The 12,664-nt window shown below is 43.2% G+C and overlaps 1 protein-coding gene across 1 annotated transcript; it reads left to right on the forward strand.

Moving 5' to 3' along the window:
• Nucleotides 1-2,346: 2,346 nt before the first annotated feature.
• Nucleotides 2,347-8,955, forward strand: KCTD14 (potassium channel tetramerization domain containing 14). The gene is made up of 2 exons (XM_011368429.2): nucleotides 2,347-2,469; nucleotides 6,945-8,955. Exons 1-2 carry the CDS (start codon nucleotides 2,401-2,403, stop codon nucleotides 7,617-7,619), a joined length of 744 nt encoding a protein of 247 aa, XP_011366731.1. The 5' UTR covers nucleotides 2,347-2,400; the 3' UTR covers nucleotides 7,620-8,955.
• The last annotated feature ends 3,709 nt before the right edge of the window (nucleotides 8,956-12,664 follow it).

A 12,664-nucleotide genomic window follows, 5' to 3' on the forward strand; every position in this document is an offset into this window, starting at 1 on the left:
TTTATACTATTTGGTTATTATTATTTTTTCCAAGTTTCTGCACCATTAGTTTATACTATTCAGTTATTATTATTTTTTCCAAGTTTCTGCACCATTAGTTTATGAACAAGAGTCATATTTTTCCCCCTTTTTTATTGTGGTAAAAAAACACATAACACTAAATTTACATCTCAACCATTCTTAAGTGTACAGTTCAGTAATGTTGAATATATTTACATTATCATGAAATTAATCTCTAGAACTTTTTCATCTTACAAAATTGAAACTCTATTCCGATTAAAAAATTCTTTCTCCCTTCACCCCAGTCGCTGGTAACCAACATTCTACTTTTTGTTTCTATTAATTTAATTACTTTAGATATCTCATACGGTATTTGTCTTTTTGTTACTGGCTTATTTCACTTAACATAATGTCCTCAAGTTTCATCCATGTTGTAGTATGTGACAGGATTCCCTTCCTTTTTAAGGCTGAATAACATTCCATTGTGTGTATTTGTGTGTGGATCACATTTTATTTGTCCATTCATACATTAATGGACAATTGGCTATTTATTTTTGTCATCAAAACATAACCTTAAAAGAGGGGGAGCATAATTTCCCACTCCTAAAGTATAGGCTGTGAATAATGCTCCTCTGAAAATGGGTGTGCAAATATGTCTTTGAGATTCTGCTTTTAAATTTTGGTTATAGACCCATAAGCGGAATTGTTGGGTCATACAGTAGTTCTATTTCAATTTGTTGAGGAAACTCCATACTTTTTCCATAGCAGTTGTATTGTTAGCAAGGCAAAAAATTTTAGACTATTCCTAAGAGCAGTTATAGATATACAGAGAAATTGAGAAGATAGTGCAGAGTTCCCATATACTCCCCAGTTTCCTCTATTCTTAAGCTATAACATTAGTATGGTATATTTGTTACAATTAATAAACCAATATTGATACATTGTTATCAACTAAAGTCAACAGCTTATTTATATTTCCTTAGTTTTTACCTGTCTGTTTTTTTTTGTTGTTGTTGTTGTTTCAGGATCCCATCCAGAATATCACATTACATTGTATTTAGTTGTTAATGTCTCCTTAGGCTACTCTTGGTTGTGACAGCTTCTCAGATTTTCCTTGTTTTTGATGACCTTGACAATTTTGAGAATTACTGGTCAGGTGCATTGTAAGATGCCGTCTGTTGGAATATGATGTTTTTCTCATGATTAGACCATTTTGGAAGAAAGCTCAAAGAGGTAAAGTGACATTTTCATCTCATCATATCAAGGATACTTACTACCATTATGATTTATGACTCTTGATGTTGACTTTGACACTTGGCTGAAGTAGTGTTTGTCAGTTTCTCCATTGGAAAGTTCTTCTTCTTCTATCTTTCCATACTGTCCTCTTTGGAAGAAAGTCACTATGCACAGCCCACACTTTAGGAGTGGGAAATTATGCTCCCCCTCTTTTAGGGTTATGTTTTGATGACAAAAATAAAAGCTAGTTATTTTACCAGCAAAAATGGGTTTATTCGGCAATAGCAAAGAATCACAATGCAGGACATGTAAGTTATGGCAAAACCATAGGCAAGCTGGGAAAACAAAGGAGAGGACCTTCTTATATAGAGGAAAGGAGGGAGTTGGAAGGGGCTGTTACAAATAAAGAGTCCATTGGAGGAAACGGAGTTCGAAGTGTAATGGCTTTTCACTGACTGAGCTGTTGCCAGGCAAAGAGAAAAATCTTTCTTCTACCTTCTGAGGTAATAAAGTAAAAAACATCTTCCTGTTTAAGATGAAAGGTACCTTTTCTCCCTGTTTGGAAGGGGTGGGGCGGGGGCGTAATTGATCATGAGTAGTAAAGCGTGGAGCTCCCTCTATGGGCTCTCCTGACTTCTATTTTAGTTGAGGTTTCCTTTAGTAATTTTCAGTTTTAACAAGCTAAATAACCCACACAGCAGGTATCTTAGCTCTTTTCGTCACTGGGTATGCTTTGCGCTTTTTTTTCTTTGCACTTTTAGCAGCCGATCTGAGGTGGATAGTAGTCCACACTGGTTACCTAATCTCCTGGAGCCTCATGTTTCCCATCTGTAAAATGGGTGTTGGTGATCCGTCACTCCATAGGACTGTAGTGAGTAGAAAGTCTTCTGCTTTCAATGTCAGTTCCCTCTGCCTCCCCCATTTAGCTGTCGGGTACACCCCAGTGAGAGAGGGGCAGATACTAGGCTACGGTCTCATGAAAAGCCAGACCCAGTCCAGGCCAATCCCGGGTTTTAACCACACCCTGGATCCAGCTTCTCCCACCCCAGGGCGGGGAGCAGGTGCACTTCCGCCAACCACAAGTATCTTGCACGTGGCAGGCTGGGCAGGTTGCGCGAGCGGCAGCCGGGCTGCGCAGTGCCAGATGCCTGCAAGGCCAGGGTGATGAGCCTGACTTCGACGCCCCGCTCGCTGCGGCCGGGCCCCGCCGCGCCCCCCGCGGGCCCGCCAACGGTGAGTGAGCAGTCCCGGGCGAGCGGGCGCGGGTAGTGTCCGGGCCTGTCCGGCTTCCTCTCCCTCCATTCACTCCTAGTGTCTCCCGTCCGCCCCTCCCGCCTCCACCTCTGGCTGGGTTCTCTTTACTCCTCGCTGTACCTCCCGACTTTACCTCTGTCCTTCCGCACCACGGTCTGCGTTCCCATTTTGGCTCAACCCAGACTCTCTTCTTTGCCCTCTTTCCTGCTTGGCTGCTTTGGTTTCTCTTCCTTCTCTTCTTATCCTTTGTTTTAGCCACTCTCTGAGTGTCCTCTCTCCGTCCCCTTGCTTGTCCTAGTCGACCGCTCTGCTGTCTTTCTGCCTCCCCTGCTCCCATGATAGCTAAAGCAGACCCAGCCAAAGGCTGCCCGTGTATCATTCTTTCACCCCTCAGACCCCCACTCTCTCCAGTCTGTCCTTGCCCTCCGGGTCCGGAATCCGCCAACTTGCTTGCCTCCCGGGGCTTAGATGAGGGGAGTTTTCAGGATGATCAGGAAAAGGTCCAGTGCACTCTAGAAGCAGAACACTCTACTCTCTCCTGGGCTAGGTGACTTGTAGGAAGGAAAAGAAAATCCAGCAGGGGGGAGACTGTGGCTCTTTCCCATTGAGTGATGATAATGTCATTGTTGTTGGCTATTGACAAAGTCACCAGCTCAGTGGCAGGACTGCCTAGGTACTCAATAAATGTCCGAGTGAATTGTTGGGAGCTAGCTATCATGATGCATGACACTAGGTAGGGCAAGATTGACCTTTATCAGAATAGCAGGCACTCCTGTGAATCCGTGCTGCGGGTAAGCTCCATTCAACAGACATTTATTGAGCTTCTCTGGGTACTGAGCCCTATAGTACGTACTGGTGAACCAGAGATAGTCTTCTCTTAAGAACCTCACAGTCTAACAGGACACAGATGATAAAGGGAATTACAAGATAGGTAACTACCATGACCGTGGAAGTACAGAGCCCTCTAGGATTACAAGGAGACAACTCATCTAGAAAGATTCCTGCAGGAATTAACTTGAAAGATGAGGGGGCTAAGTGAAGGTAGTGTGGATGGCAAGTGAGTGAAGTCATGGAGGAAAGGGGTCTCAGCCTGCTCTGGATGGGAGGGGTGGGGGAGCAGCAAGTGGTTCTGGCATTTGATTGCCAGGGTTACAAAGGGCCTTATAAACCTTGTTAAGGAGTCTAGAGTTTGTCTGGAAGGGAATGTAGAGTCACTGAAGTGTTTAAGGCAGGGTCAACAGATCAGATATGCACTTCCAAAAAACTATTCTGGTTTCAGAGTAGAGATTGGGTTGGAGGAGGGCACTTAAAGGGCAGCAGAGTGTCATGAAACTGACCAGGCACATGGGAGGTGGTTTGTTTGAGGATGGGTGCAGAATGCAAGATTATAGCCTGGGTTTCTGGCTCAGACAACGGAGATAGGAAACAATGGAAAAGGTCAGGGTTGTGGGGTGAAAGGAGATCTTGAGGGGCTTGTGGGACATATGAATGGAGATGTCCCTCATCGACTCTACTAAGGGTGACCTAAGAAAATGTATGAATGCTTGGCTGGGGGGCTTGCAGATGTATAGGAACCCTTTAGACTAAAACTGGGCCTAATTCATCTCTGTGCCCTCATGCCCAGCACTGGCTTGGCGCTCAGCAGGGGCTCCTAACGACCATGTGTCCCCAGCCAATGCACATAGGGCCTAAGACAAGCTTCCTATTCAGGAATGCTTCAGTAGGGTAACTGGTAGAAAAGGTGAAGAAGAGGTGCCACAAGGAAGGGCAGGTAGTCTGGAAGAGGGGTGGAAAAGAAGTCTTTATGTGCTAGAAACACATACTGTATGGGCGAGGTAGGAAATCTGGGATTTCCAAAGAGATTGGGAGTTTGGGGACATACGGAGGGAAAAAGGAACAGAATTAAGAAGCTTGGGAACGGGGTTGAGGTCTTATTTGTTAAACAAAGAAATGGGGCTGAGGATGTCAGAGCAGGAAGCTATTTTGTGAAGCATCTGGAAATAAGCTTCAGAAACAGCATTTGAAGTGACTGGATTCATTAGACTTTCAGAGCTAGAGAGACTTAGAGTGCTCTTTGTCCATTTGCCTCCGTTTCATAGATGACTAAGCATAGGCCCAGAGAAGGAAGTGAGCTGCCCCAGCCACATAGCTAATTATTGGCATTAGCGGGACTGGATGTGGGGGGAATGGGATAGGGCACTTATGCTATACTGGAGTTAGAGTGACATGGGTTTGGTCCCAGCTCTTACTTTATCACTTCCTAGCTGTGTGACCCTTCTTTCTGACCTTTCCTCTCCTAAAATGTAGGGGCATGAAGAGCTGTGAGCTTACAGCGGTACAGGAGTGATGAGAGCTCACTGATCCATTCCAATGTTAATGCCTGCAACTTTGCATTTAATTACCAGCTATACAGAGGGACCTCAGGGTTAACTAAAGAGCCTTACCAAAGGGCCTTGAGGTTTATGGGAGAAAGAGGGAGTCACAGGTTCTAGGCTTATTTTTCTCATGGCTATATTGTTTGGCTTCTGTCAGAGTGCATCTTCTGCTTTCCCTTTTCCCCTCCAGCTAGCAGAACTGTCCCCTGGTAGGAGCTGTTGCCACGGTAACTCAATTCTTCTCCTGCAGTTTGGCTATCTTTGGCTCTCTTAATTCCAGTACTTTAATCTCAGAGGTAGAGCCCAGAAGTTGAGAATGAGGTCACACCTAAATGAGATGGCCTGAGCCCTGGCCCTGGCCTTGCAATGACTTGTGGTAGAGATCTCAGGTTGGAAATCCAGCCTTCCCTCTGACACCACACAGATTTTTTCTGCAGCAGCAGCCATCGCATCCCCTAGGAAACCTTTCCTGACAACCTCCAACACACATCCACAAAAAGCTGACACCTCCTACCTTTGAGTTTTCTTTCTCAGCTCCTATACATCTGTCTCCCACTCCCCTGTGAACTCCTTGTGTCATGTTCCTCTGTTTAGGAGAAGGCTTGAATGGAATAGGTCCTCCCTACATTTTGTTGAATGAATGAGTAACTAAAGGAATGAAGAGTAGATGTATGTGAAAATCGAAAACTAATTTATACAATGACAAAGAGCACAGGTTTCAGGGTAAGTGAGACCTGAGTTCAAATTCTGACATCACCACTTAATAGCTAGTTGATCTTAGGCAACTTACTTCACCTACTTAACCCTTAGTTTCTTTATTTGTAAAATAGGGATTTACATTCTTCATAGGAGAGCTATGAGAATTGAGTTAGAGAATATATGCAAAGGGCTTTGCACAGTTACTAGACTGTGCAGGAAGGGACTGTGTCCCGCTTGTTCATCACTGTGTCCCAGGTACCTAGCATAAAGTGGGCACATACATATTTTATTGAATGAATGAGTGAATTTTAAATAACGAAAGTTGTTCAGAAAGCTGGTTTGTAAGGATAACAACTGGTGTATCACATGTAATAATTGCTATACGGCCTTCTGGCATTTTTGCTAGGCTTTTGTGGCACACTTAGCAGTCCTTGAATGCAGCCTGTCAGTCTGTTTCCACATTCCTTTCCACACTAGGCTGTGGGCATCTCCAGGCAGGTACCACGGTGGCTTTCACCCACATCCATAGTGCTCAAGCTAAGGTCAGGCATAGAGAAGAAGCCTCTAAAACTTCTGTTGAACAGCTAACCCTAACTTACATTTGCACCACACTTTACAGTTTATGAGGCAATTTTATACCCATTGTATCTGGTATCACTGACCTTTCACCACCAAAGATATTCTTGTTGTTTAATCTCCATGAGCCCATATTTTGACAAAACATCTATCAAACGAATTCCATTTGTTAATCAAAGTCATGCCAATTGCTAATCTGAACTTCTAATCTATATGAAATAAGAATTTTTATCCCCAACTCCAAGCACGGGATGTGGACGCACAGTAAGTACTCAAGAAATGCTTCCTGAATTAACACATGTGATTCCTTTAGCCTTTAAGAAAGATTGAAAAGGTCCCCCCGCCCCAAACCTTTCCAACCTTTTTTATTATTGTATCTTAGATCTGAGCATCCCACGTTGGGAGCTCCCAACTTCACAACAGTTCTGTATCCCCCACTTCATATTCGAGGACACTGAGGCCAAGAGAGGGAAAAAGCTTTGCCAAAGCCCACAGACTTTGGAAGTATTGTCATTCAGACTTGCTTCCACAGCAGCCTCCTCTGCTAATATTCGGTGACCTAAGTGAGAAAGTTAAAATTCTTTAATAGATATTCTTATATCAAACTGAAATATTTTTCTTCCTTAAAATGCCCATTCTCTGGAGCTATACAACGTAAATATAACCACCTCAGTAAGACGGGCCTTTCAATAACTGAAACTATTCATGGCTCTCCTAAATTCTGTATGGGGTTAGTCTTTGGGTGAAAATGTCATGAGCTCCCTAGAGGTGGCACTATTGGTTCATTGCCTCTTGTGCCCCCAGATATCTCCTGTCGTGGAGCTGAACGTGGGGGGCGAGTTCTATACCACCACCGTGGGCACCCTGAGAAAACTCCCAGGCTCAAAGCTGGCAGAGATGTTCTCCAGCTCAGCCAAAGCCATCACAGATACCGAGGGCCGCTTCTTCATTGACCGCCCTGGCACTAACTTTGGACCTATACTGGATTACCTGCGCAGCGGGCAGCTGCCCACGCAACACATCCGGGAAGTGTACCGTGAGGCTCAGTTCTACGAAATCAAGCCGTTGGTCAAGCTCCTGGAGGACACGCCGCAGATCTTTGGTGAGCAGGTGGCTCGGAAGCAGTTCTTGCTGCGGGTGCCAGGTTACAGCGAGAACCTGGAGCTCATGGTCCGCCTGGCACGCGCAGAGGCAGTGGCGGCGCGCTGCTCCAGCGTGCTGGTGTGTGCGGTACGCACCGAAGAGGATGCCGCGCACTGCACGGAATCTCTGCGCGTCCTGGAGGCAGACAAAAGGTTGGTAGTCAAATTCGGACCTTGGAAAGCGGCTCCGGTCATCAGGGACCTCCTGGACTCGGTGCAGATGGACATTGAGGCTCAGGGATACCAAGTAGCCTATGACTACTGCTCTAAGAAGACATTCCAGCCCAAACCAGGGGCGCATGACTACTTCTATACATTCCTCTTCACCTGGTGGTGATCCTCAGTGGTAGGGCCTGTTTGTTATGTGCTCTGGAGGGGCTTATGAAATTAAAAGTTGCCTTCAGAAGCCATCTTCCTTTAATTTTAGAAACAAACTTCAACTTCCAATGTAGTCTGTGAAGCTCCCCTTTGAGTTCTTTCCATTCATTGCAACTGACTCCACCATACTTGGGTAATGAGGTGCAGTTGCTCCTTCTTTAAAGCCTCATGTACATGCCAGACCTTTCCCTTGAAGTCTAATAGCAAGGCTGAGATGAGTTGGAATATTCCAAAATGCTTCGGCTGGAGATGCAGGATGTCAACAGGAAAATAACAGGGTACCATGAATCTAGGTAGTCTGATCTAAAAAACGTAGTTTCAGTTTGTAGGCCAATCCCCTAGCCCTGGTTTGTGCCTTCATGAGGAAGATGCCAAGTTAGTACCTGTAGTAGATGCCACTCAGATCTCCTTTCCCAGATGCTGTGAATATTGGTTGCTAAAGCCTCACAGCTGTCCTCTAGACAGTAATTCTCAAAGTGTGGTCCCTGGACCAGCAGCGTCAGTAATGCCTGGGAATTTGTTATAAATACGATTCTCTGACCTCCACCTCAGACCTATGAATCAGAAATTTTGGAGGTTGGTCCACCAGTCTGTTTTAACACGGTTTCCAGGTGATTCTCATGCACTCTAATCTTGAGACTCGCTCTAGAAATAAATGCCATCTCGCTTGTGTGTAGGTACAGAAGACTGATCCCTTACCTCAAGGAAGAACCAACTGTTGTAATTCCTGTTCCAGAGCTCCTTATGGGATCAGGCTCAAGTCATTCTTCATCTGACATTCTCATGTACGTGACATTCTCATGTACGCAACTTTTAATTTCACATTCTCGCTTAGCGTTCTTCTTCTTCTCCCCACTTCCCTCACTCCCCCTGAGAGCACATCCACGATAAATCACTTGCACAAGAGACTCTGTTTCAGGTTCTGCTTCTCAACCTAAGGCATATATGACTCTAAGGAGGACACATGTAGACATTCATCCTTCTCCAAGTCCAGGTCTGGGATAGATGGCCTGCTTCCGTGCCTAGTAGGAAGACCAGCCATCCTGGGTTCCCCAGAACTGAAGGTCAAGTTTAACTGCCAAAGTTTAAGGAACTAATACTGAGTCAGGGAGTTTCAAATTTAAACATAAAATTACTGCAAACACAGTCATTTTTAACAAGCATTTTAATTCAGTAACTGTGTCTACTTGTATATTTTTTCTTATTTTCAAAGCTTGTTCTATGTTTTCCTTTTTTTTGGTATTTAATATGGCCGACAGTTTAAAGTGGAAAAATCCTGAATGTCTGTTTGAACTTTTTATCATGAAGCAATTCAACATTATTTATCAAAAGCCTGAAACAGAAGTTCATACCCTTTGACCTGTATGATCAGTATGTGGTTAGATTCCAAGAAGACATCCTGCTTCTTAAGATCTAAATAGGATTGCTTAAAAATCTCAATTTCATGAATTATGGAAAGGTCAATGTCCTCCACAAGATTTCTGCACATTCCCAGAGGGCTTGTCTTCTTAGAGTCAGTTCTGGTTCTCTGCTTCTGCTGGATTCATTCAGCATAGGGATCATCTACATGTCTTGAACCTGATGCTGTTCTGCACTATGCTTACCCAGATTTAACACTCAGATCTCTTTCTTAATTTTTACAAATGCTATGCCCATGGACTGTGCACATAGCAGACAGTGGAAAATACAGGCAAATAAAGGAGAGAGAGTTAAAATACAAATGCAAATAACTTCAAATTGAATATTGAGCATACCTATTCTTTAAAGTGTGTCAGTCACTCCCATCACTAGGAGCTTTTCACTAGCAGATTGTATTTATTTCCTATTCTTTCTTCCCTCCCTGTTCTTGTCAGGCTTCTCTGTAGGTGGGAGTAATTTTCCCCACCCCACTGACTGTGCTTGGCCTCATGACTTAATCTGACCAATGGAATATGTGTGGAAGTGACAGTGTGCCAGTTCCAAACAGGCTTTAGAGGCATGCCGAGATTCCACTAGCTTTCTTGTATTCTTGTCATTTGCCAGGAGAAGACCATGTTCCAGTCTAGCAACCATTTTTTATTGCTTTGGCTCTAGCCTGCATCCCTTAGCATCTGCCTCTCTTCCTAAGCAATTTACCAAACTATTTCATTAAACAAAGGCAAGTCCAATATCCTTTTCCAACATGCAGTTCATAATACAATTAAGAGAACATACTATTTTTATCCTACTTAACTTACAATAGCAAAACAATTGGAAGTAAGTCAAGTTAGTTATGTTACGTCTATTATGCAACAATTAAAATATTTATGGATGGCTTAAAACTATTGGGGAGGAAAATTCTCATTTAAGTCAATGCAATTTAATTAAATCTTTGCTTCCAAAAGGATTTAAGATGGCAGAGCTTATGGAGTTATGAAAAAAAAATTTCCAAAAAGATATAGATTAGAAGTATATAAATTAAGTGGATACTCTCGTTTGTCTACCCAACAATACCATCTCCTCCCTTCCTGTTTTCTAATAGAAAAAGCAAAATAGTGAGGCACGTTAATAAAGTTTAAAATACTATCTGTGTTCATTTATAGGAGTATATGAGACTCTTCAGATTTGTTGGCATCGACTAAAGAAAATTATAAAGTCAGAAGAAGAAAACTTAAAACCGAATGCTAAATATAACTCATAATCCAAAGGAAAAACACAAAGAAAGAGTAAAATCTTTGAGATTGCCCTCATGGAGACATTCTCATCCATAGCACTGTGCCAGGTTTTCAGGTCTACATTGTTCTCCTAGAGTAACTCTTTTTTGTTTTTAATTCTTTACTTATTTTCCTCATCTTCTCCCATCCCCTTCTTCATCCATTCCCTTCCCTTTTCTGCTGTGCTCAGTAACCTGGAAGTCTGATTCCCTAGGTATTACATGCCAGGTCCCTTCCTGGTTGTCTAAAGACTTAGAAAGTACCTAGTGAAGATTGGTGACAAGAAGGCCTAGGGAGTTGGTGTGTAGTTGGACCTCTTGGAATGGTGGAAATATAGGTTTCCTATGAATGCTCTTCAGAGGGCATCCATTCTAGAAGAGGCTCAAAAAAAAAAAAAAATGGACACAGTGATCCAACCTGTACATAATCAGTTGGCCTCTTTCCCCAGCTCCTGCGTTTACTCAGTGGCGTCATGAAAAAGGTAGCCATGGTGGCAGAGATGGAGGTAATGCATTGGCTTTATAGTAAAGACTTCCTCACACCAAAACTGATCAGACAACTGATAGATGTCCAACAACAGAGACCAACACTGAGCCCCTGATATATTTTTCCCTGGGAGTGGGGGTGGGCTACCATCAAGACACTTCTTGATGCTAGGTTGATTGCACTGTAAATATTAGTTATACTGCTCTGTAACAAACTGTTGGAAGAGATGCTGGTGTTTCTAAGCAAATGGAACTGATGGCTTTGTTTGAGGATGTTTGCAGTGCTGCTTAGGGGTAGGGAGCAGATTTACTTACATCACAGTTTAATAAAGCTAATATCACTCTCCAATCCCGAAGATAATTCAGGATGATAAAAAAATGTCTCTCACTGGGTTGGAAGGCAGACTTGTTTCCTGACCAGTATAATAAAGCCTCTTTCCAAGGGCAGGTTTGCCAACATTCATCTTTTAAGATTCAGAGTTCCCTAAGCTCAGTATTCTTCATCCATGTTACAGATCTATTGTGTGCATGTTATTCACCTACATCACCCCTATGGAGCTTGTTGGGCAAGCAGAAGTGATACAAACATGAAGTTTATGACACCTGCTGTACTGTGAATAATAAACTGTCTAAATCAATTTGGGCTTGTTGTCTCCTTACCAGCTGAAACTATGGAAGTGTGGCAAGTCAATTTAGCAATTTAGGGTCTGTCTGACCACATGACAAACCCTGACCCCCAAACTTAATGCCTTAAGACTAGAACCATTAATTATTTCACATAAGCCTACAGATTGGGCAGTTCTTCTGGTCTTAGTTGGGCTCACTCATGCAGCTGTAGTCAGATGGTGGATCAGCTGGAGTGAGGCTAAGATGGCCTCAGCTGGATCAACTTTGCTCTGTCCCATGTGGTCACTCACTCTCCAGCAGGCTAGGTGGTACTTAATTCTCATGGCAATGGTAAGGTTCTAAAATCAAGCAAAAGCCCTGGGGAAGTGGTAAGTGGATGAACCTTGAGGCCTAGGCTCAAAACTAGCACACTGTAACTTTTATTACATTCTACTGGCAGGCATAAGGCCAGCCCAATTCAAAGGGTGAGGATATAAATTCTATCTCTTAATGGAAGCAGTTTCAAAGCTGCATTTCAATGGGTATACACACACAGAGGGGGAGGATTAGGGCCATTTTTGCAATAATTCTACCACACACTGGACCCTTCCCATCAGGGAAAGTGTGGTGATTTATTTATTTTCACAGAAATAGATTCAGATTTGACTTTCCTATTACTATAGATAGTGTTTGTGTCACCCCTGCCCACAATTCATATGTTGAAATCCTAACCCTCAAGGTGGTAGTATTAGGAGGTAAGGCCTTTGGGAGGTGATTAGGTCATAAGCATAGAGTCCTCATGAGTGGAATTAGTGCCCTTATGAAAAGACACCCGAGAGCTCCTTTGCCTCTTCTCTCATGTGAGAAGACAGCTATGGAACAGGAAGTGAACTCTCACCTGCTTGCGCCTTGATCTTGGACTTCCTAGCCTCCAGGACTGAGAAATAAATTTGTTGTTTATAAGCCACTCTATGATATTGTTATAGTACCCTAATATCTCTTTGTATATATATTCCTGGAGCATCCTAATAAACCTAACTATAATGTTTCTGCCAGCCCTACCATTCATGGATACTTTATTCATTTTCATGGTATTTCACACATTGCTTCTAAGGAGCTTATTCCATGGTGAAAAAATTTTAGCAAAGAAACTTTGTGGTCTTTCCAGGTACCCCATCACTCAGATGTAGTTGCCATCATAAAAACAATGTAATGACCTTTTGCAAACGCAGTTACGGTGT

This window comes from Pteropus vampyrus, unplaced genomic scaffold (genome assembly GCF_000151845.1).
Source record: "Pteropus vampyrus isolate Shadow unplaced genomic scaffold, Pvam_2.0 Scaffold141, whole genome shotgun sequence".
In the NCBI taxonomy this organism is placed as follows: Eukaryota; Metazoa; Chordata; class Mammalia; order Chiroptera; family Pteropodidae; genus Pteropus; species Pteropus vampyrus.

Bases quoted from the DNA above. Each gene is read 5' to 3' on its own strand.
- KCTD14 (XM_011368429.2), top strand. From the start codon at position 2,401: ATGAGCCTGACTTCGACGCCCCGCTCGCTGCGGCCGGGCCCCGCCGCG. The intron at 2,470-6,944 runs GTGAGTGAGCAG...TTGTGCCCCCAG, and splicing joins CCCCCGCGGGCCCGCCAACG to ATATCTCCTGTCGTGGAGCT.